At 36.5% G+C, this 25,772-nt stretch overlaps 1 protein-coding gene across 1 annotated transcript; it reads left to right on the forward strand.

Annotated features, from left to right (window-relative positions):
• The first annotated feature begins 12,578 nt into the window (after positions 1–12,578).
• Positions 12,579–18,357, forward strand: LOC140148598 (uncharacterized). Its single transcript, XM_072170609.1, has 2 exons — positions 12,579–12,965; positions 14,886–18,357. The coding sequence occupies exons 1-2, from the start codon at positions 12,672–12,674 to the stop codon at positions 16,671–16,673; spliced, it is 2,082 nt and encodes a 693-aa protein (XP_072026710.1). The 5' UTR covers positions 12,579–12,671; the 3' UTR covers positions 16,674–18,357.
• Positions 18,358–25,772: the final 7,415 nt, after the last annotated feature.

Below are 25,772 nucleotides of genomic sequence, written 5' to 3' on the forward strand. Positions count from 1 at the left end.
AGGCTCTTGTCCATGTCGAGAGGGGTCGGGGTCGTCGCTTCGTGGCGATTGAGTCAGAGAAACAAAACATTTGTGAAAATATGTTTGTGAACTAAAAGCTACTAAATGTTGGGATGTATTGCAGGGAATGAGACGATGATTGCGATGTTTATCCTACATTATATATTCTACATGTTAAGTACGGTAATAGTAAAATGACACATATCTTTGAAGCAATTGGAAATATATCTTTAATATATTCCCATAGAATAAGTAGTAAATTAATAGAATAAATAGTTCATCGTTAATCAGTTAATATTTATTGTTACTAAACTGACATGGGTGCCTTTGTGTTGTATATATATCGCAAATTAAAAACAAAATTGATATCAGAAGGACATTCCTCGAATTCAGAATGCAATTTAGTGTGTCTGATGTGCTCTCAAGTCCCTCAAAATATGTGCAAACGTTGCTATCCGATTCCTTAAATAGTGTCGAGTATGAGAAGGGAATCTGAATTTATAATAGACATGTAAGAAGGGCATTTTACAAGTGCTGGTGCTTAGAGTCGAATATGCGTTGCTCATTCTCTTCAACTCAACTGACAATTTCGATTGACGCTACCTTCCTTGTCATGACGTCCATTTTACCAGATGGATTTCATTGCATGGGGATAATATAGTTTTATAGTTCGAAGTATACAATACATTGACAATATCAATGTGCTGCATCATCGTCATACAATTGCGTGACCAAGAAGTATAAACTTGGTCATCCACTGTTGATTGGTCATGTTCATCTGCAAAAAGTTCTATTTAAACGCGCAGAAATTTTATTTAACTAACTTAATTTCATCCATTGCCTATTGGTCTTATCCATCTGCGAGAAATGTCATTTAACATGTTTAAAAGCGCAGACATTTCATTTAACTGATTTGTAAAAATCTTCTATTTTGATATCAGCAGGCTCTCCAACTTATCACTCAACCATGAATATTGGCTACTTTGTTGTTACCCTTGTACTATCAATCTCTGGAATCGTCGGCAATGCTTTGGTTGTGGGTGCAATTCTTGTCCATAAAAGACTCCGGGTTTTGAACAACACATTCATTGTTAATCTGGCAGTGGCTGATTTATTTATAGCCGGTATCATACATCCGTTTACCGCGATAGGTATCACCAGAGGCAAGGACTACTTTTATACCCAAATAATTGGTCTTTGTGAGTTCTTAGCATCGTTCTGCGTTATCAGCTGTACTACATCTGTTTTTAGCATCGCAACTGTTGCATTAAATCGCTACATTTATATTTGTCATCACCACTCCCACCCATAGATTTACACGCGTCGAACTGTGCCTTTCATGGTTGTTGGGATGTGTTTGTTGGATTCGGCAGACACGAATTCCACACAAGAGCCTCGACGTGCATTTTCGACACTATTCACTCTGGTTATAAGATATACTTTGTTGTGATCGGCCAGGGTTCACAAGTTTTTGCCGCAGGTGGAAAAAACCGCGGTTTTAACCACTTGGCAAAAATGGCAAAAACTAAAAAAATAGTTCACTTTTTTCATCTCAAAACAAATTATTAAGGTACAAAAAATAATTTTCTGAGTGTGACAAGGCCAGATTTGGTAATTATAAGTAAGATGTTAAGAAATTAACGGCATGGGTTTTCATTGCTCACTAGTGCATTTTAAAACTCCAATGTGGTATATCAAATTCAAAACTTTGTCTAAGAACTTGACGAGACAAATATATGTTGAATGATTGATCAAAAGTTGTGTGTTATTGTTAATGAGCTTTCTGTGTTACTTTTTAATAGTTGAGTGACTACATATGATTTTTTGCCATTTTTGCCGGTTTTTAAAAACAGGTTTCTGCCAGTTTTTGCCGGCAAAAACCGAATCCTGTGATCGGCATACTTATACCGATCGGTATCGTAAGCTATTGCTACACACGAATCGTTTGGTTTGTGGTTAAAACAAGCCGTAGGCTTCAAAACCGAGTTGAATCTGAAGGCAGCAGCAGCAACTCTACCAATCCTGTGCGGCCAGCTGATGTCAAGTTGCTGAAGACAGTTGCTGCAATTGGTACTCTTGGTGTGATCATCTACACACCACTGGCACTAACTCTGCTTCTTGATCATGGGCAAGTACCAAAACGAGTTTGGATGTTTTCAACGGGTCTCATGCACAGTTACAGTTGCATCAATTGGTGTGTTTATGCGCTAACCAATAGCAACTTTCGAGCAGGTTATGTGATGCTCCTTAGGAAGCTTCTTTGCGGACATGGATTTAAACAGCCTTTGGAAAATTCTCGTACCACCGAGATGACGAATCCGTCCGTCAGGATTCAGAGCCAAGCCTGATATTACCAGTTCGTACCGTTTGACTATAGAGATACTGCATTTGTGAATCAGAGAGGCTCTTGTCCATGTATGTCGAGAGGGGTCGGGGTCGTCGCTTCGTGGCGATTGAGTCAGAGAAACAAAACATATGTGAAAATATGTTTGTGAACTAAAAGCTACTAAATGTTGGGATGTATTGCAGGGAATGAGACGATGATTGCGATGTTTATCCTACATTATATATTCTACATGTTTAGTACGGTAATAGTAAAATGACACATATCTTTGAAGCAATTGGAAATATATCTTTAATATATTCCCATAGAATAAGTAGTAAATTAATAGAATAAATAGTTCATCGTTAATCAGTTAATATTTATTGTTACTGAACTGACATGGGTGCCTTTGTGTTGTTTATCGCAAATTTAAAAAAAAAATGATATCAGAAGGACATTCCTCGAATTCAGAATGCAATTTAGTGTGTCTGATGTGCTATCAAGTCCCTCAAAATATGTGCAAACGTTGCTATCCGATTCCTTAAATAGTGTCGAGTATGAGAAGAGAATCTAAATTTATAATAGACATGTAAGAAGGGCATTTTACAAGTGCTGGTGTTTAGAGTCGAATACGCGTTTCTCACTCTCTTCAACTGAACTGACAATTTCTAGCATTTTTTTTTCTTTTCATCAGATTGTCGCTACCTTCTTGACATGACGTCCATTTTACAAGATGGATTTCATTGCATGGGGATAATATAGTTTTATAGTTCGAAGTATACAATACATTGACAATATCAATGTGCTGCATTCTCGTCATACAATTGCGTGACCAAGAAGTATAAGCTTGGTTTAATTTGATTTCATCCACTGTTGATTGGTCATGTTCATCTGCAAGAAATCTATTTAAACGCGCAGACATTTTATTTAACTAACTTGATTCCATCCATTACCTGTTGGTCTTATCCATCTGCGAGAAATGTCATTTAACATGTTTAAAAGCGCAGATTTAACTGATTTGTAAAAATCTTCTATTTTGATATCAGCAGGCTCTCCAACTTATCATTCAACCATGAATATTGTTTGTTTGTTTGTTTGTTTGTTTGTTATTGGCTACTTTATCGTCACCCTGAAGTTGTAGTATCAATCTCTGGAATCGTCGGCAATGCTTTGGTTGTGGGTGCAATTCTTGTCCATAAAAGACTCCGGATTTTGAACAACACATTCATTGTTAATCTGGCAGTGGCTGATTTATTTGTAGCCGGTATCATACAGGGTGTCCCAAAAAAAGAGGCCCCTCATTACACCCTCTTTTTCTCCTATTTCAGAAAATTGATCAAGTATATGTTGGTATGTAAAGAAGCCTTTACCAGTTAGCTTTAATAAACCGAAACAATTATTTCAATCGGCTCATAACTTTTCAAGATATGCTTTTTTAAAGAAATGTATCCGTTTTTCACTCTGTCCACGGAGGAGGTTTGGCTACTTCAAAGATTGAAAAGTGCATATACCATGCATGAATAGAAAACATTCCCCGATGATAACTTTATAAACTAACAAGTTATAACAACTTTATTTTAGGGAATGGGCTTTACCGGTGGGCTTACGGGTTAGGGATTTTGTTAAGTGTCATTAATTTGGGCGAAATTGATGTGGGATGGGACTTCTTTTGCTATACTTGCAATTACTTATGTTTTTCTCGGTTATTTTATGCCTTTTTTGTTTTATTATGTTTCTTACTTTATTGTTTCTTGCTTTCTTTTTATTGACAGCATAAGTCATTTCTCTTTTTTGGAATAAAAGGTAGCCCTGAAAAGGGCTGTTTAGTTTGCCTTTGGTTCTTTTGAAGTTAGTTTACTGGGCTGCTCTGTCCTCTACCTGGTTGCCTCCTTGACGAATACAGGTTTCATCTCTAGTCCTCATTGCATCAATTGCGTACCAACCTTGTGCGCCGGATACTTGTGAATATAGCAGTAATACATATTATACATTTGCAAATATCTTGGATTTTGCCACAAATGAAGAAATCAAGTGGTGTGAGGTCTGGTAATCTGCAGGCCACTCCACAGCATGACCCATCCCAACCACTCTGTTTGCTATCCGCGGACAGAGTGAAAAACGGGTACTTGTCTTTAAAAGCGCATATCTTCAAAAGTTGTGAGCCGATTGAAATAATTGTTTTGGTTTATTAAAGCTAATAATTAAAGGTTTCTTTACATACCAAAATATATTTATAGAAATAGGCGAAAATGAGGGGCCTCTTTTTTTTATGACACCCTGTACATCCGTTTACCGCGATAGGTATCACCAGAGGCAAGGGCTACTTTTATCATGTTTATCACGAAGACGCTACCCAAATACTGGTCTTTGTGAGTTCTTAGCATCATCCTGCGTTATATACATCTGTTTTTAGCATCGCAACTGTTGCATTAAATCGCTACATTTATATTTGTCATCACCACTCCTACCCAAAGATTTACACGCGTCGAACTGTGCCTTTCATGGTTGTTGGGATGTGTTTGTTGGATTCGGCAGACACGAATTCTACACGAGAGCCTCGACGTGCATTTTCGACACTATTCATTCTGGTTATAAGATATCCACCAAAAAAACGTTGACAACGTAAAGAAAGCAGCAAGTTTAAAAAGCCCCCACCTCGGCTCACTTTTTGAAACTTGGTCCCATTTGTAAAAGATACTGATTTAATCTTTGTCATAATTATCAACTTAAAACATTTCCAGAAGTGTTATGTAGGCCTATCTTTAATGTGCCGATGCGATATTAAGTTGTTAGCATTCTGGAACGATCAGAAAGGTTATGTTGTTCTTGGCCAATATCTATTATGTTTTGTTTTATAATAATTATTAAGTTCATGACCAATGATTGAATTAAACGAATAACAAGTAGGCATGTTAATGGCAATGATGCTATTGTTTAAACGTTAAAAACACCGATTTGCTGTTGATATTCAAAATGGGACCAAGTTTCAAAAAGTGAGCCGAGGTGGGGGCTTTTTAAACTTGCTGCTTTCTTTACGTTGTCAACGTTTTTTGGTGGATTTTCTTTTTTTATGAATGTAGCCAAGCAGCTCTAAGCTTGAAAGTCATCAGGTTACGAAGTACTCCATAAAACGAATAAAACGAAAAATAGATGTTTGAAATTATGTTATCCTTGATTTATGACAGTAAATAATTTAATAAAACTTTATCAGCCGTTTATTTTGAAAACTTGCTGGTCACTGCTACCGCGTGACTGTAATGTTAATAGGGATACATATACATTTTAATATACTTTAATTATTCAAGGCAACTAAGAAAATGTAAATATGAACAACACATACCCAATGTTGACGATGCCAGCGAGACACAGAGTCAGTCCGATTTACTTCAAATTGAAACTATGTAGCAAGGCTTATACTACGGAAGCGTCTAAGTGCAACGACGTAGCAAGATAATTATGTTTTAATGATTGTGGTTTTTGTAGCCCTGCGGGGCAATCTAGTTGGATATCCAAATTTCGCGGTTGATAGTTCTTTGTAGCCCTGCGGGGCAATCTAGTTGATTTCCCTATTACGCGGCGGTTGTTGGCGGTCTTTCGCGGTTTGTAGTTTTAATTTCCCTCATTCTTCATGCCCTACCCTCAATCGGGGGTTAATTTATAGTTTAAGCTTGTTGGATAACTATACTTCGCGGTGTGCGGTCTAGTTGGATATCCAAATTTCGCAGTTGATAGTTATTTAGATTTATAGATCCAGTTGGATTTCCCTATTAAGCGGCGGTTGTTGGCGGTCTTTCGCGGTTTGTGGTTTTGATTTTCCTCATTCTTTATGCCCTACCCTCTATCGGGGGTTAATTTATAGTTTAAGCTTGTTGGATAACTATACTTCACAGTGTGTGGTTTTTGAAGCCCTGCGGGGCAATATAGCTGGATGTCTCTATTGAGCGGTGGTTGTTGGTTGTCTTTCGCAGTTTGTGGTTTTAATTTGTTGGATATCCAAATTTCGCGATTTATGGTTCTTTGTAGCCCTGCGGGCCAATCTAGTTGGATATCCCTAGTGAGCGGCGGTTTTTGGCGTTCTTTCGCGGTTTGTGGTTTTAATTTCTCTACTTGTTCAGGCCCTGGCCTCTATCGGTGGCTAATTTGTCTTTTAAACTGGTTGGATATCCATATTTCGCGGTTTGTGGTTCTTTGTAGCCCTGCGGGGCAATATAGTTTGACATCCCTATTGAGCGGCGGTTGTTGGCGGTCTTTCGCGATTTGTGGTTTTAATTTCCCTCATTCTTCAAGCCCTGCAGTCTCTAGGGGGGTAATTTATAGCGTAAGCTTGTTGGATAACCATACTTCTTTGTAGCCCCGCGGGGCAATTTAGGTGGATATCCAAAATTCGCGGTTTGTGGTTCTTTGTAACCATGTGGGGCAAACTAGTTTGACATCCCTATTGAGCGGCGGTTGTTGGCGGTCTTTCGCGGTTTGTGATTTTAATTTCCCTCATTCTTCAAGCCCTGCTCTCTATCGAGGGTTAATTAAATAGCTTAAGCTTGTTGGCTATCAAAATTTCGCGGCTTGTGGTTCTTTGCAGCCCTGTGGAAAATCTTGTTGCACATTCCTATAGGCTGTGCCAAGTTGTTCTGTGTGTCTGTGGTGGGGACAGTCCCTCCTTTCAATACGCCTTTGTGTATTTTTGCCGCTCAATTTGTCTTTACGTATGACTTTAATGACCTTCCATATTTGGTTGTCTCTTTTTGGATACGTTTTTGTCCCTGCTGGCCTTCCATATTAGTGGAACAATTTTTCACACCTATGTATGCAACAAACCAACCGGAACGGTATAACAATTGAAATGACAGTCATGTAGAAATACAGTTCTACGATAGCTGAAGATGACAGAGGGACAGGTCTCTAGATCGATTCAACAACCATTCATACATATTACATGTTTTATTGTCCTATTATCATGCGAATCGCCCCGTGGTAGGACAGAACTTTATTTAAATGAGAAAATATTGTTAACCTGATCTAGTTTCTTGTGTTATTCAGATTGTTGTGTTGTTCAGATTTAAATAAATAAAGAAAGTAATAAAGAGATTTCTTTTATTATTTGTTCTGCTGGCGGCTGCACTATAGGTTTTTTTTAAATAGGCCCTTAATATAATAAATAATAAACCTGAGAATCAAACATCTTGCTTTGATAAAAAAAATAATATCACAATAGCACTGGATGATTAAAATTATGTTATCCTTGATTAATGACAATAAAATTATTGTTTAATACAATATTGAAAAAAACCAGTTGGTTATCGGGTTTCGAACTCGGATCACCGGATCCGGAGTCGAACGCCGAAACCATTGCGCTATACGGGACTCTGATATAAATTGCTGTGTCGAAGTACATTATTTATTATATGAATGGGTGCATCGTCCGGAAAGAACAAAAGAATTGTGAAAAACTTGATTTTTTGGCGATTGGGGCTCAGAATTTTTATGTAGGGTATCTCAGAAAATGCTAGGGTATAATTGGAAGTAAATCTGAAAAAGTAGTGTGTATGTGATTGCCCGCTAGTGCTGTAGCCTTGTCCAAAAATTCTGGATCAGCATTATTTTCCACTAATTTTCGCTATGAAATACCGGGTGAAATGAAGCAAAAGTGTTTGTTTATTATTAAACAATGGTTGACTGTAGGATTGGTGTCCCTTTTTGAATTAATGAGTTGTCAAGATATTACATTTGGGACTCTAAATAACATTAAACATGGTTTTAGATACACTGTGTACCCAGCGAAAAATATCATAGAACAATAGAAGTCAAGTGTTTTAATGTTAGGTGTAAATATAGTCTCGCGGGAGCATCTTATTAGTCTTCTTTAACAGTCTTTTTTTTAAAAACTTTCTGGTCACGGCTACCGCGTGACTCTAATACAAGTTTTTGCCGCAGGTGGAAAAAACCGCGGTTTTAAGGGCTGGGGTATGAACGTTTGGACAGTATTTATTTTGGGACATTAGAGCACATCAGACATATCGAATTGCATTCTGAATACGAAGAATGTCATTCTGATATCAAATAATTTTGATTTTTGAAATTCGCAATTTAATACACATTTTATGGCAAATCATTAAAATTGATATTTTGATATTTAACAGTACTCGAAGTAAACTTTATAAATCTGATGATTTATACTTAAAGTGTATATAGGTGGGATAAAAGGCCGACGATTAATTGAAAATTTTGACCTTTCGTATTGAAGATATGGATTTTTTTTCCAAAAACACCAAAAAAAATTAGGTCTTTTTGGGAAAAAAATTCATATCTTCAATATGAAAGGTCAAAATTTTCAATTGACCGTCGGCTTTTCCTCCCAGCTACATACACTTTAAGAATATATCATGAGATTTATATAATTTACTTCGAGGACTGTTATATATCAAAAATTTGAAAAATATCAAATTTTTATAATTTGTCATAAAATTTGTATTATATTGTGATTTTTTAAATGAAAATTATTTGATATCAGAAAGACATGCTTCGTATTCAGAATGCAATTCGATAGGTCTGAGGTGCTCTCATGTCCCACAAAAAATACTGTCGAAACGCAATAAACGCTCATTCTAGATCCCTTAACCACTTGGCAAAAATGGCAAAAACTAAAAAAAATGAGTTCACTTTTTTCATTGTGAAACGATAAGTTTGTGAAAGTTTGCCTTATGTCTACCATTTTAAAAGTGGTCTTATTTATAACTTGAAGGATTGCCCATACAATAAAATTTCTGTTTCATTAAAATCACGAATGTCAATATCGGAATGTATTACTGGGCTATTTTATAGTGTCTCCTCACACGATCGTGCAGTGAGGTTAAAAATCCGTGCAGTGAAAATTAAACATCCGTGCTTGAAATATTCAGTAGTGATGCTTAAATTATATTATAGAGCCTTTCTTATGGTCACTTTCAGGAAAATGTAAATGTTCGCGCAATTTGAGCACACTTCATCAACGCTTCATCAGCACTTCAGCATCTCTTTTCTTGAAAACATTATTTCATTGTGACCAGTGTATAGTTTGGGAATCGCTACTTTAGAGCAGACACGGACACCTTCCCATTGTCCCAAAATGTCCACCCAGTAAATATTTTTGCCCAAACAATATTAGCACCCTGACAAAATCTTTAATTATAGTACTATGATATCTCTTGAAACTGTTCCCAGTTTTAACCTTTCTTAACATTTATTTATTTCCTTGGAGCTTAATTACAACTTCAGAGCAGAGATAAATATCACACAGTTCACAATGGTGTATGTGTTAAGTGGTGTTAAAATTGTTAAAAATATTTTGCGCAATTTTAAAACAAAACCTGGAAGAATTCATGAAACCCATCAATTTTCCTTTATGTAAATGAAAAAAGTCCAGTTCAGAGCACATCCTACGACACACCTGATACGGATAACTATAAAATCAAATATAAAGTTTAATACACCAGTCAAGAAACTTATGTTTTGCCTTTTGATACTCCTATACTCCCAGATAAAATCATGATTTTTCTGTCTTCAATATTCATTGGCTGTAAGCATGGTAAGCTTAATGAAGAAAATACGCATTATGTACAAAATATAAATAGGAGCTAATATATAATATAATAATGAATGTTGTTATTTTATATCACAACTACACATTTTTTTATGATATTCATGATTCATCTGGTATACTTTACTGGTGATAGATCATAATCTCAAAATGCATGATATTGTACAGAAATTTCCATCATTGAATACTGATGTAATGATGTATATATTGACCATAAAATATTTTGACGCATAATAAAGATTTCCACATACCTTGTATCATGTGTATAGAATGTTTGAAAATGATGCATAGAATTTTTAAGATTGGCGTTTCTTTTCATTACCAAACGGTGGCATATAGCCACGCAGTTTCAAAATTTACTCACGGGCGAGATTATGTAAATTACTCTTAAGTAGCTTCCTCCTCCACTTCTCTTTCTCCATTTGTCTTTTTACCTCTTTTCTTCCTCTTCTTTTTCCCTTTTCTCCTTCTTATCTTCTCGTTACCTCTTTTCCCCTCCCCTTCTTCGCTTTGATGTAAAAAATAAACAAGTTCTACAGGCACGGGCGTCAATCATTTGGGTAGGGTGGGACAGGGGACGTGCACCCCACCTTTTGAAAAAATTGCCCATTTTTTTTCTTATCCGCCACTTTTGACAATTCAGAACAAATGTCACCTCTCTCACCCCACACATTACAAGACGCTAATCAAGGGCTGATCAAGGTTTTGAAAGGAGAGTGACCGCAAGCGCAATTATGAAAATGTTTCCGCCAAATTTTACAACAAATGCTACTCTATAGAAGCCCGAGGGGCACCCCTCCTCAGAGTAGAGACTTTTTGCATAAATTTGGTCAAAATTAGACGTGTATTAAATTTTTGTATAGAGGTGGGGGTCCGCCGGGAGGAATCCGCCCTTGCCTATAAAAGACTCAAAGCCGGGTTGATCATAATACATGATGTGGGTGTATATATGATTGAATCATATTATAGATAAGGACCAAGTCGGCCAGCTCGCCTTTTTGTGTTATTGATATATTTAAAAAGTGGCCATTTTGGCTTCTGGCTTGGACACCCATACACCTTTTTGTTTACAAAAGTATAGTGTAAAAGTGTGCACCAAATAGCTTTAATTGGACCATCATTTTGAAACATTTTGCAAATTTATGTACATTTTTCCGTCTCCACTTCTCTTTCTCCATTTTTCTCTTTACTCCACTTTCCCTTATAGCTTTAGCTTTCCACAAACTAGAGAAGACAACGGCAAATGCGACTGGCCTTTCTGGGGAGAAGCCCGAGGTGTATCCCTGGCCCCTCCTCGGAGTAGAGACATTTCTTCATACCCAGTGCATTTCTGTTGAATTAAAATCTTATTAATTTTTCGAGTCAAATTTGACCTGGTTATGATGATTTTTGGTCAAATTTGACTCGGAATGTAAATAAGAATGAATATGGCCCGTTTCAAATCCGAGGCGCGCCGAGACGAAGAAACTTTAGTCTACCAAAATGTCCAGATGCATTTCAAATGATCGCCTTTAATTGGATTTCTGGAAGGTATCAGGAGCATAGTTACGGAAGAAGTAGACTATGCCATAGTAATTTTATTTAAAATATGTTATTATTAGTCATGATGAACCCATTTCGTTGAACTCAAAATTACTGATGTTTATTAAAATTAAAGTATTCAATAGACGAAGGTCCGGTTTTAAAAGTGACAAACTGACCTATACAAGACGCAAAAAGATTCCAACAAGCGCAACAAAGAGATAACACAGTTTCTTCAATGAAGCGTTATTTAAAGCAGTTTTTATTTCAGTTTGTACTTCATTGTACTTTTCATAACTTTCATTTTATTTGTCAGTTCTTTTGTTTCAGTTTTCTTTTCTTCCTTTTGTTTTAAATTAAAGCCGAACGCAAAAATTAGCCATTCACCACTCTCACACCAGATGTCTTGTCTGTGGAGTTTTTAATAGGTCAGTTTGTCACTTTTAAAACGGGACCTTCGTCTAATCAAATGCTTGTAACTTTGCTTCTTGAAGTCACATTGGATTCAATGTGGTGTCATTATGTGCAGGATTAGATAGTGCATCTATTAAAAAACAAATTTACCCCAGGCCCCAATATTGTCCAGTTTGGAAATTGTGATTATTTTTCCAAGTGTAAGGATACTTTATTGGCGCAGTATAGTTAGCGCAACGTCATTTAATACAGTATGTAGGAAATTGTTACATCAAAACTAAAGGAAATGGATACATTCCAATTGCTACAGAAAGTTGTCACGCCACTACCAAGTTATCAGTACCGATAACAAGTTAACCACTGACAGTGAAAGATACTGTGAGGTTGTTGGTAGCCAGAAGTAGCCTTGTACTTCGCAAACAACAGACTATCAGCCGACGCATTGACCACCACAATTTTGGAACATCCTTGGTAACCGTGTTTAAGTGGTCAATGTTTGATTACAATTTAATGTATGGTCATAACATGCAATTCATTGTGAGCCGGTACAGAATTGTGTCAATTGTTTTTAAGCGAGCATAGGATATCTATATAATACCAGGGCAACAACTGTATGTTTAATGCGCAGCTTCTTCATCCTACGATAAGACATCAGACTCATTGTTGCTTTCGGCAAACGAGCCTGCGATCAGTGTGAGGTGGTTTTACTCTTACTTTCGGAAATTGCTTATATTTATCGCATTTCATTAACTAAATGAACTCACAGATTGTGACCTATTGCGAAGCCAGTGCTATTATAGGTATCAATTTGGTGGACAAAATATATAGACATCGTCAAATATGTCGAGGTCGGGATCTACTAAGTATATGCCACCACGAGACTCTGCAGTCAACCGGATTGGTTGGGAGTTCATGGAATGCCATGTCTGCGCCGGTCGTTATAAGAAGCCCAAAATCTTGGACTGTCTTCACTCGGTATGCGAGGAGTGTCTCTTGAAAAATACCACACCCTCTGCCAAGGATGTGACTTGTCCAGAATGCAATTTAACAACGCCTATTCCACAACCGGGCGGGATACGAAGCCTACCAAGTAATAAGTTTATGAGTGGACTGGTACAAGAAGCAGTTGTACAGGTAGGATAATATTTAGTTTATTATGCCATCTCAATTTAATGGTTGGTCTCAAAGCACTTCCCAAGTTGAAAACCTAATGCGGAATGCGTTTTTTAGGAGTTTTTTTTTAGCTCTGGGACGAGCTTTTTGACAAGAATAGGCCACCTTTCATCTCCCAAGGAGGCTCATATGTGGTCAAGATAATAAATCGTATTGAGATTTACCACGGCTATTTTCACGTTCCAAGTATTGTTGTATGGTGAATTTGAAAAAAAACCACTAAAACAGCGGGAAACAATGAAATTTACTCAACTCCAGCGGGAATAACGCGCAAAAAGCGGACGAATTTATTCATGCTCGCGGGGCCTTTGAGATAAACGATTTAAAAGATGGCCTTTTGTACCGATAGATCGAACAAGTTATAGGCCCTATATTATGAATTATAATTTGTAAGAATCTAGAAAGTTAGGAATGGGAGCAACAGTATAGAACCTAACAGTGGCGAAATTGTCTTAATCATGATTACAAGAATATCGGTGAACACGCACACACTTTTCCCAAAATTGAATACAGAAACAATCTGCATTTTACCGGGCCGGATACTGCCTTTGCCTTAGAGTCCTGGATCTCGGTCAACATGCATGGTCAAGGATGAATTCGTTATTTAACTATACTAAAGGTATTATCTTGTTTGCACCGGACATTTACAGCAATGTTTTAATATACCCTAGTCCTTCGAGAAGACTCTCGGCTGAGGTTCTTCGAGAAGACCTTTGAGAACACCTTCGATAGTCCTTGAGAACACTCTCGAACTCTTCTGTTTTAGCAGAAAGCCGAGCATAAGCTTGGCGGCCTCAAAGCTTTCACTTCCCTTAATACGTCCTTCTTGATGGTCTATAGGCCTAATATTCCACTACAGCATTGGCCAATATGCAATATGAACGGTTTACCGATTCCTGGGCCATGCTACTATAAAAGTACTTGAATAATGTTATGACTGAGACCGAGAAATTGACTCATTCAATATTGATTGGCTGTCAGACTGTTTCTATGAGAGCATGTATAAATTCATGATTGTGATAATATTGCAATGGGACTGAGGTATCAGTTTTTGATCTCTTAAATATACGATGCATCGGTGAAGTATAACTTTTAGGTTAGTTACGTAATTCTATCCAACACATCTATAACCGTCTCGTTTTCTGGCTTGAACATCTGCAAAAACCTTCCCAAATTTACAGCTCCAATTGTCCAGCAGATTATTTAGAAAAGCAAAGGTTGAAATAACAGGCTTTGGCTGCTGGCATATATATTGGGAAGATAAGTCAAACCTTGGTCATACAGGAAACCACGGAAATGGAAAGGTAGCTACAGCCTCATCGATACCGGATAGTGTTTCCGATGAGGTTGGGTCATTCTATATATAATGAATTTATGTAAGTGACTGAAAATATGTTTCACTATCAAAATTTAAATTGTCATGGTTATTTTGTCTTTACCATGATTACCGATGTTTGAATTAATAGAAAGTTAAGCAAGCCAAGAAACAAAACTAAACTGTCACCAAGTGAATAAAACATTAAATCCCTGATACAAAATGTTGTTATAATTGATATCCAAATTGACAGACTAGTACAAATCCGAAGTTAATGAGACTCAGTCTGATTGACATCGACTCTGGGCCGTCTCTTCAAGAAGACAGGTTGAACGTTCTTTTGTTAAAGGCTTAAACTTTAATTGTTAAAAGCTGCATTGAAAAATCACATTTTTATGGTTTTCTTAGTAAAAAAAAAAAAACCTTATCATTTCCAAAGATACCATTTCCAAAGGTGGTTGGTCAATATATATTTTTCTAAATCTTAGTTGTTTGTGTAGTAAGTACGAACTTAACTTTGCGACAAAATAATATAAAACATGCATTTATGTCTTATTTATTACCAGGAACAATCCAATGGCGGAGGGAAAGAAACTTGCGATTCGTGCCAGTCGGGAGCTAAACCGTCACTTCGATGCCTGGACTGCGAGAGCTTCATGTGCCCAGGTTGTTCGGACGTCCATCGACGCGACAAACGCAACAGCAAGCACCGAACAGCAAGCATAGGCGATCTTCGCAACGGGCTTTTTAGCGAAGAATACTCATCAAGCGGTACCCCTTTGTGTCAGATTCATAGCACCGAACCCAACCAAATGTATTGTTTAACATGTGAGAAGTCCATCTGTAAGGATTGCACCATTTATCATCATCGTGCTCCAAAACACAAAGTGGTAAAGGATACGCGTGAAGCAGCGACAAAACGACGCGAAGTCATCGATAAAATGTTGGCGGTTGCCGAAAAACGTATGGAAGAATTTGAGCGCACCCAACAGCTAGTGGAAGAAACCGAAAGTGGAGTTCACAAACGTCTAAAGCGAGCTAAGACACAGATCAATGATGAAGCAGATGAGAAATTAGAGATCATTAAGAAAGAGCGCGAGTTCCAGTTGGCAGGTTTATCGCGTAAAATGTCAGACGACAAAGGCGGCGCGCAAGGTAATAGTCTTCTAGTTCAAATGCACCGAGCGAAAGATGAGATCAACGCCGCTGCAGACGCTAAGAAGGAGAAGATAGAAGAAGATAGAGCGGTACAGCTGAATAAAATCGCTCAATTGGAAGAGGACAGAGGACATAAACTACAAGAAGAAATGGCTTCTGCTCATGGTCTGACGCAACGTGCCCAATATTCGTTTACCTTCGCTATGATCCTGTTGAAGGAAGCTGGTGATAACCACTTCCTGTCACTCTACATGCTGCTTGGAAAGGGTCTCAAAGCTCTCATCGAAACCAAGCCATCTGAACTTAACCAGACCTTAGAGATTGTAACCTACAGTAAAACTCAGTCGATGAAAGGACTTGGAAAAGTGTCGGAAAAAATCGAAAGCTGGAATTTGGTGAAGACTTACGGCAAGAGAGATAGTGACGATTTCAGATGTGCGCTAGGGATAGCTGGATGCCCAAATGGAGACATCGCTCTTGCTGATGAAGGATACAAACGGGTAGTTACTTTCGGATTAGATGGTGAATTTAAATCAAAGCTTCAAGAACCGTCGAAGAAAACACGCGGTGCAGGTGACGACACACCGGATCCATGCGGAGTGGCCATAAATTCGCTTGGTCATTATATCGTCGTTGATAAGACAAAGTACGTCAAGGTCTATGACAGTCGAGGCAAGTATCTTGACGAATTTGAGTGTGACAATAAACGCGCGCAGAACGCAAAGGCGGTTTGTGTTGCTGTGGATTCCAAAGATCGGATCATCATTGGTGACAAATCACGAGCGGTACTGACCATTCACTCTCCAGACGGGACACTTCTGGACCGTTTAGAGCTTACTCTCAGACCCTGGTTCATCGCCGTTAATAGCAAAGAGCAAATCATCATCAGCGACTTCGAAGCTGGTACAATTCTTGCCATAGATCACGAGGGTAACACACAATTTACTACGGAGACTATAATTAACGGCGAACGTATCCAAGCTTCTGGAATCTGCTGCGATGCCAACGATGATATATTCGTTGCGTTGCATTCTGGCGACGAGAAAGGAACTTTCCCAATATGCCAATTTAACCCACGTGGCAAGTTCTTAGGCTGTATAGCTCGCGGACTGTATCATCCACTTGGTATGTGTTTTACTAATGACGGCACACTTGCTGTAGCTGATACATCGTCAGTGAAACTGTTTAAAATGTGAAACCATCCTGAGAGACGTAACGGATCCTGCTGAAAAGAAATAATCAAACAATTTTTTACCTCTAGGCCTATATGAAAAGTTGTTTAAAAAACGCGAAAAATAGCAAATACAAAATCCATCTTGTTTATAGTAATTTGAGCGGACTTCATTCGAACTTAATGCAGGAACTTTAAGGAACTCTTATAATAGCAAAATAAATGACCCACTCAAAGTGGGTCCCCAGAAGTGGGCTATCGCTTACCGGTGACAGGCACGGACTCAAACTTGCAGTAGTCTATGAATCTCTACTGATTTCAGATGTGACATGGTCAAAGGTTGTCACAAGTTGACGCAGATTAATTCTCCCTGATTGAGTTCGAGGTACAATAGGAATGATTACGTACTACTGGAAACAATATTCTAAATGGTTGTATTTGTAATTTTGGTGAACTTCCCTAAAAATTGAACGTGAAAGGTAAATTTCTTATAAAAGTGTTGAGCACTTCCTTTCTTTTCAAAATTTAAATGAAACAACAGAAAGTTGAAAGTTGAGATCAATGTAAATACAAACTTCTTGTAAAAAATGTTTGTCTTAATGTATCATTCTCAGAAACTACCAGGTACTAACAGGTTGAGATTAAAATCTAAATCAAAATGTACCTACAAACTTTATGTTTATTCAAATTTATATTATCTTGCACTTCATATCCTTGTAGAATATTTCATATATGGGATCAGATCCAGTTTCTTTTGTTTTTGTGGTAAGATTCAGTTTTAAAAAACGTTGCTGGCCTGTTACACACATACACGAGCCACATCATCCGTGGATCAAAATCAGTATCATGAATTTTGGTGAAATCACTGTACTTCCTAAACAACAAGCAGGCCTATATTCAATGATTTATAAAGGCTACTACTGGTAAAACCACATAATTTGTGTTTCCGAGTTTCAATTTTGATATTCGTCCTTGCAAGTAAGCAAAGGAACCAAACAGAAACACCCTGTAGGAAGGTCAATGCCCTCTCTAACCATGGAGAACTTCTGGTTGATTTGGGCTTCCGTGGTGAAATAAAGTTGAATCACACATTATATTGGGCAGATTTCTTGACTCTTGGCTATAGATATTAAAGGTTACTGGGCTTAGAACAAATTAGTCCTAAATTAATTAGATGACAGTTTCTTCTTCACCATTAGGTTCAAACATGTGAAATAAATGCTCAAAATATCTTTTGCATGGCACTTTTAATAATGTAATATTTAAAAACAAATCCGTAACAATGTCCCCATCAGTAGGGCCAAAATAGTGGCCTCTGAAGCATAGCCGCTAATCAACCTTTGAGAAATCCAAAATAAATCTGAAACGTGACTAGGTTAGTACTGAAAACACAATTTTTACACTGTAAATAATGACTCACTGATATAATATCCAAGATTGATGTGATTTTTATTATCCTCTATATATACACAGCAATTATTTTTGTACAATTGGAGAATAGGCAGAAAAAAATTACTGAAAATTGAAAATGAAAAGAAAAACGTGAAACAAAAATTCCATTATATGAAATTGTAACACAAACAACAAATCTAACAAAGATAATAATTATATTAATAATCTTAATTGTATATTGTAATAAATTATTTTTTGTCCATGTATGTCTTCAGTTGTTTGATTTTATAATAAAAAACAACTCTTTATTACCTTCATATTGTGCTTTTAGCATTGAAAATTTGTGTTTGTTCTGTATGTTTACAGTTTTTCATACTGCGATTAATTATTAAAGTACTGGATCAACGTAAGAATTTGAAATACAGTTGGCCCACATATTTTAGGTGTATCGACAGGAGTAAATCGGACAAAATGCCAACATATGAACATTTGCCGTAGATGCCAAAATATGCAGGATGGATGTCAAATACCTTGAAATCTCTATTTGTCTTGATTAACCAGACAAAAGTGTTTCAGTGAATTAATCCAAAATAATTATTATTTCAGTTTATACCAAAAAAATGGGCTATTCCACTTGAAATCCATTTACCCCTACACGGAGTGCCAATTTCAAATAGGGTTACCTGAATTGGTGACTCCATTTGAAATCTACGACCCCTGGGTGGGGATATTAAATGTCTTCCATAGGGCTGTGTAGAATTGAACTGGGATGGCCCAATGCACCTTGGGTGCAAATAGTTTCAAATTTGCCAAGAACTTTTTATCCCAAGCCCTAACATCTTTTATAATATATGTGTAAAGTTTGGTACATTTATGGGAAGCATTACTACATGTTACAGTTTTAACATGCATCAAAATTCTTGTTTATATCACCCATTAAATTGTGTTTTTGTTTTGTTTTGTTTTTTTGTTTTCAAGTTTCCATCTGTACCCAGTATCTGATTCTGGTGAAAAGTGAAACTGAAAGAGACTAAAACAATGGGCAATTCAAGTTGAAATCCATACACTGCCTGTGGAAGATATGACCTTAATCTCCCAAACAGTGGGTGTAGATTTCAAATGAAGTCACCCATTCAGGTAACCTTGTTTGAAATTCTCACCCCCTGTGTGGGAGATTAAGATCATGTGATCCATAGTTGGTGTATGGATTTCAACTAGAATAGCCCAGTATTTGTGCAAGACATAAATCCGTGTACATCAAGAGAAAATCACTTAATTACCATCAGTATGAACATTGCATATTAGTAGATACATACATGTGTAACTTATTACCAATGCAAAACAACATTACACCAACAAGATTTATATTGTTATTGAATCAATACTTTATGATACAATGTTATACATTGAACAAGACAAAATATGCAGAAAAACTAGGCACTTTGTGGTGTTTTCTTCATTCAAAATTTGAACATAACAATACAAGCTCGAGACGGGTTGCATATATATGGTTGTTCTGTACACTTTGCTTATCATCTTCTAACATAAATAATAAAGCAATTCACAACCACCATGTTATCAGCGTCCTAGCTAGCCACCCATCTACCCGTTATTTTGGATGAAGATTTTGCTCCTGGGACAGGCAAAATGCCTTTTGACAAGATACTGAATTATATATAATCAAAGCGATGAATAAAATCTATTAAACTTTCCAGATCAATTTCCAGATCTATTATCAGATCTATTTACAAAACAAGGCCATAGCAACATATTTGAACTACAAAACTCAAACATTTGAAAAGATCAGCTTTATTACTAAAGCAGTATTAACCTTGTAAATCAGGTGAGTGTCATTTCATTCAGTAATGGTCAGGAATCAGAATAATTGTAATAAAAGTACTGAAGTCCCATTACACTGAAAAAAATGCTTTGGTCAGCATCATGGCAACAGACAAGAAAAAAATGAACATTAAGGTGTCAGATTCTGATTCTGATAAATATTTTGTATAGTGTACTTGAATCCCAAATAGGCTCCCGATTAAGTGTTTTAATGGTCAAATTACAATGACAATGTTATTTTGTTCATATAACGGACAAACCTCAATTTCCAAGAAAAGACACTGCACAGGATTATTTCAAGGGGTTAGTGCATGAAGCCCATCTGGAATAGCTGCCAGGTGTCAATATTGTTAGATTTGTATAATATAGAATGCAGATATTGCCAAATATCTATAGGGCAGCTTTATCAGATATGGCCTTCTTATAATTACCCTTCAGATTACATTGTGCTCCTTGTGAGACTAAAGTCCAGTTGCATAATGCACTTAGGTCAAATCACTTCATTTTCGTTTAGAGATTTGATCATTCGTCAATTTTATGTAGCTGCAAATATCTCTAAACAATAGGATATATGTGGATGGCTCATGTCAAAAGACTTATATCCAAATGTGATGCAATCAAGCAATATTTCCTTATGTTTCCTGTTGTTTTGGAAGCTCTTTAATTGCTTGTATCTTTGGTACTGGTTGTTCAATTTCAATGGAGTTTTCTGCAAAATGCAGCTTTGCAAATGCTTTTTACTATCCAACAAGAAACTGAAAATTTAATATTTCCGAGTTTCGACCGATTTTTCATAATCACATCACATATTTCAAATTTAACAATTAAGTTGTTCCATTTTTAGGGATCCTATGAGTCATGTTTTTTTGGATAATTATTCACTGACACTGAATACTCAAAAAAATGACATAATATGAAATATGAATATTGTTCAATTTGGCACAATTTCATAATACGAGCTTGAATTGTTATGCTACTTTTATACATACAGTAATAAAAATGAAACATATTTAAATATTTATCTTAAAAACACTTCATATATTAATATCTCTGTACTATTAATTTTGTACATATCATGTATACAATTAAACAGCTGTACAAAATAAACAATACAGAATAGTGTTGTGAAAATCATTTACAATTTGAATGATAATATTAAGATTTACCCAACTATACTTCAGTTTACCTGATACATACAGGCTGTATCAAAATGATTGATGCCCGCCCATCAAGTTTGATGTTGAGTGCAAAGCGTGCATCTTCCAAATGCAGCATTGGATCTTCTTGAAATGAACACAATTTATATTCATATTATCTTTTGCGACATTAATCTGCTTATGTGGATCCTATTTGACACCTGTGGCAGTCATGTCCATAACCATGGAAACGGATGGGTACCAATCATTTTGATACAGCCAATATATCCAATCCAGTATTTGCAAAATGTGATGTTACGTGTATAATCTGATATAATATGTTCTGTAATGTGCACTATTCGCTATTCATTTTCATCAATGAAAGGTTACAGAATAATTCAAACATGCAATTACTACACACTACCATGTCACTCTTTAATTAAAGATGGGTGACAGCCTCATCCCCCACACCTTTTCCTATCAAAATGGAGATTTTGGCACCAGAAGAAAGCTCATATTTTTCTCATAATCCCAGTAAAATTTTAGGCATAAAATATATTCCATATATGTGACACGATCTGGTCCATGGGGCCCAAAGGAGGCATTTTTGAAAAGTGGATTACTGTAATTATTACATTATACATGCAATTTTATTTACTGAAAACACCAAAGGTCTAGCATACTTGGTTCTAAAGTTATGAAGTTTTTTGATGTCTATTTTCTTATGTATTTTATTGTTTTTTACTTTTACTCCATATTTTTACCTTTATCTCAGTTTCAAATTTGCCGCCTTTGGCCCCCCCCCCCCCATGGACCAGATCGTGTCACATATATGTTATGAACGAACAAGTGATAGCCTTATCCCCAATTGTGGTATACCACACATACCTTTGTATGGGCCATTGTGAAACATGTTTTTACTTCTAATATCAAAATGGCTAGTGCCATTAACCTCAAAACTTGGGAATCAGATTATTTTGGTACATGCCTCAATGTGAGGTACAAACAAAATACGAAAAAATGTGACCATCTACCTCTAACTATGATTAGTTACTGTACCGTTTTTCACCCTGATGTAGTAGTGACGTTCACATGTTGAGGCCCCGGTTTGAGGCACCTGTTTCGTATGCGCATCTATGCGGCGTCTTTAAATGCATGCATGCTTTGAGCAAACACTAGCGATTTGAAGTTGAAATGAAATGTGCACTGACATCACTGCCACATCAGGGTGAAAAACGGTATAATTACAATAATATACTAAATAGCCCTTGCACCAATGATTTATTATATTATTACTTTAATTTACCTCTCCATCCATTTCATTTTTGCAATACAGTCCAACCTATCTTATCCGGCCATAATGGGAGCACAACAAAGAGATGTTCTTCAAATTCCATAAAAATAAAATTCATCCGGATAACCGAGATATCTGTACACGCGAGGTGCGGATAAGTGAGGATGGACTGTACATGGGAAAATATCACCTTTTCTACTGTGATAACGTCAACAAGTTTCTTTGGTATAAACATCATTTAAATGAAATTTGCATATTTAAATACCAACAAGAGTCATTTTTTTGTTCATATATTAATATTATTTGCAATACCGTTGTCCCATTCAATGTTTTTCATGATTTATAAGACAATTCTATCCTATTGGATTATCTTGGGGTATTCCTGTTGAAATCCATACACCCCTATGGAAGACATGACTCTAATCTATACCACACAGGGAGTGTGAATTTCAATTGGGGTTACCTGAATGGGTGACTCCGTTTGAAATCTATACCTGTGTCATTAAAGTCATGTCTTCCATAGGTGGTGTATGTGGATTGGAATAACCCATTATGATACTATTACAGTTTCTGTCTCTTCTAATGGTAAATTAGTATGAGGGTGTTAATCTGTGTTTATACATTACACAGCAACCCATTGGGTACCTCAGGCTAGCCCATAGTGTACCATAGCCATGACAACATAGTTGCATACCAAGCATAATTTTGATATAGAATAAAATCCTGTGTCAACAAAGGTGCACATGGAATTCAGGAATTTCACTAAATGTGTAAATTGTAAATATTCTATGATTTGAACTATGATATCATACTTCCAAATAAACATCTTTCCATTCTAAAACACACTGTATGTATGACAAACATACATTGTTAAAATGTTGGTCCTTCATTACGAATACATTGTAATGTATTACATTGTCATCAAATGCATAAAAAAACTACTTCAGAAAGTAGTGTAGTGGATTTTTCAATACATTTTACAGTTTCAAACAGATGTTTTCTGTTAAAATGACCAACTTTGCAGCTTATCATCAAAATTTTCTTTTAAATAGAAAAATATTCCAGATTGACTTATAAGTTATTATATATAGAATTCTTTGTCAATTGACAGTCAATATATTATCAACAACTTTTGATTAAAATGAGGAATTATCAATTATTTCATTTTTTGTTCATCGTATGGTACTACAAGCACCATAAGAAGAAGCCAAATCATGCATGTCTTATATAATACAGAAAAGGTCTGGACCCACTTTAAAGCCGTAATGTGTGATTTGCTCCAAGGCGGCGCCCTCAATTTTTATCAAATTTCTACTTTTTACATGATTCTAATGCCCAATGGTGAACTAAAATACCACATGAAAGACAAAGCCCGAAGTGCTTAATTACAGTCAAATTTAAGTTTTTATAATACATGTAAATCCGGAGTTCTCCGGTTTTATTCCAAGTTCACCGATTGAGTGATGGCTAAATACATCGTGTACATGTGTATCATTGAATCATTGAAGCAGTCATGTATAATCTGTGTGCATATTGCCATTCGTCTTACATCTTGTTTGTACATCCCAGCTCTGCGACACTCCACCAATAATCATGATAATAATATGATTGGCGAGCATTGTAGGCACTGGAATGAAATAGCAATTTTGTTTGGCTTGAAATAAAAAGGGACAATGTAATCAGTAGCTATCAGTGAAAACTAACTTTCAAATAGGAATCTATTCTTTATGCAAATCGCACATTATGGCTTTAAGTGCAGACTTCGAATAGCGAATTAAACCATTACAAGTGCTAGGAACTATCAGCTTTAAAAAACAAAAACACCCGTCCAACATTTACACACCATAACTGTGGTCTTTAGCATTAGAAGTATGATTTTTATCATTGTTTGTTATAGGCAAGACAGAACAAATGCTTATTGAATAAATTACAAGATACTGTACAATTCATTACAATTTCAGTAGTCTAGTACAGAATAAGATCTCGTCAATACAGCATCAAACTAGAGTGCTGACTGGTGTCATATATTACTAATTCAACCCGATTCCATGATTTAAATTACACAGCAAGACCTGATCTGAGGTAAAAACACTAGCACAGCCAGGCGCTTGAACCAAATGAGCCACACATGGCACACTGGAGAAGAGTGAAAGATTAAAATCTTCAAATTGTTGTTTTTAGGGGTGTAAAAGATAAATCTAATAGAGAGAGAAAATGTTCATAATCTGTGACTTAACGTACAAACAATACTATGTAAGTAATTTTTATCTTGTATTCATAGGAAAAGCTGCTCTACACAAGGTCGAGAGGTTGTGCTATCATGTGACTCAAGACGTGAAAGTGAAGTGCACACATAAAACTGCCAAAAATATAAAGGCAACTTTTAAGGCCATCTTAATTTAATAGTTTGCCTCAAAGCCATTCCCAAATTCAAAGCGTAATGAGATTTTTTTTTATCAAACACGCTGTTGGGGAATACGCATGCATAGTGTCACTGTGTCAAAATAAAGGATTTTATTGAGATTTATGACTTAGGCTATTTTTACATTTGACGATGCCAAAAGTGAGATTTGTGTGTGGTTCATTTTGGAAAGAAACAAAAACAGCGAAAAAAATGAAATTGACTCAATCTAAGGGGATTAACGCGCAAAAAACAGGTGATTTTACTAATGCACAGGGGCTTTGAGAGTTGACACAAAATATTAAATTAAGATGACTTAAGCAGGTGCAGTATCAGGTAACTTGGCTTCTCTGAACATGAAAGTTAAAGTTCAAATCTGCAATGAATGGCCGCTGATGAATGGCAAGGGAACACATAAACTGATTAAGTTTCACACCTCTCGTCTCCAGCAGATGATAAGCACAATCTCCGAATTATTGTAATTGAAGCCTCCCTGTCTGAAGCAGGTCTTTACAAAACAGGTCTTTACGAGACAGATAATGAGAAATTGTGACGTTATAAATGCTTTTATAAATGTAAGGTGTGCTTTGATGACTGCACTGCCACATTCCTATGCTGCCACCCTAGAGGTACACTGCTGCCCAGCTTCTTCATTGGTACGTAGAATACCTGTGTGGGTGCCCTAGAGTACACACATAGGAATCATACGTAGAGTACATAGACTGGTAATGGACTGGTGCTGCACGAGCCACAAAGTAGCTGGGCAGGAGTGTACCTCAGGGCAGTAGTGATAGGAATTTTGTAGTGTATTTCAACTTCAGGAAACCTAATAAAACAACACGCTTTGTACATTTATAGGTGAAACAATACATTGTAACAGAGCAATTACATATTTCAAAAGTACTGATAAAGATTAAAGTAACATGTCATTATACAACTAATATTTGGGCCAATCAGTATAGGTGGTTTAGGATAATTATACAGTTTATACACACTATTTGGCAGTAACATTGCATATTGAATATGCACAGTAGGTGGCAACAGGAGGGAAGAAAGGTGGAT

The sequence above is a fragment of the Amphiura filiformis genome, chromosome 3 (genome assembly GCF_039555335.1).
Source record: "Amphiura filiformis chromosome 3, Afil_fr2py, whole genome shotgun sequence".
NCBI lineage: Eukaryota > Metazoa > Echinodermata > Ophiuroidea > Amphilepidida > Amphiuridae > Amphiura > Amphiura filiformis.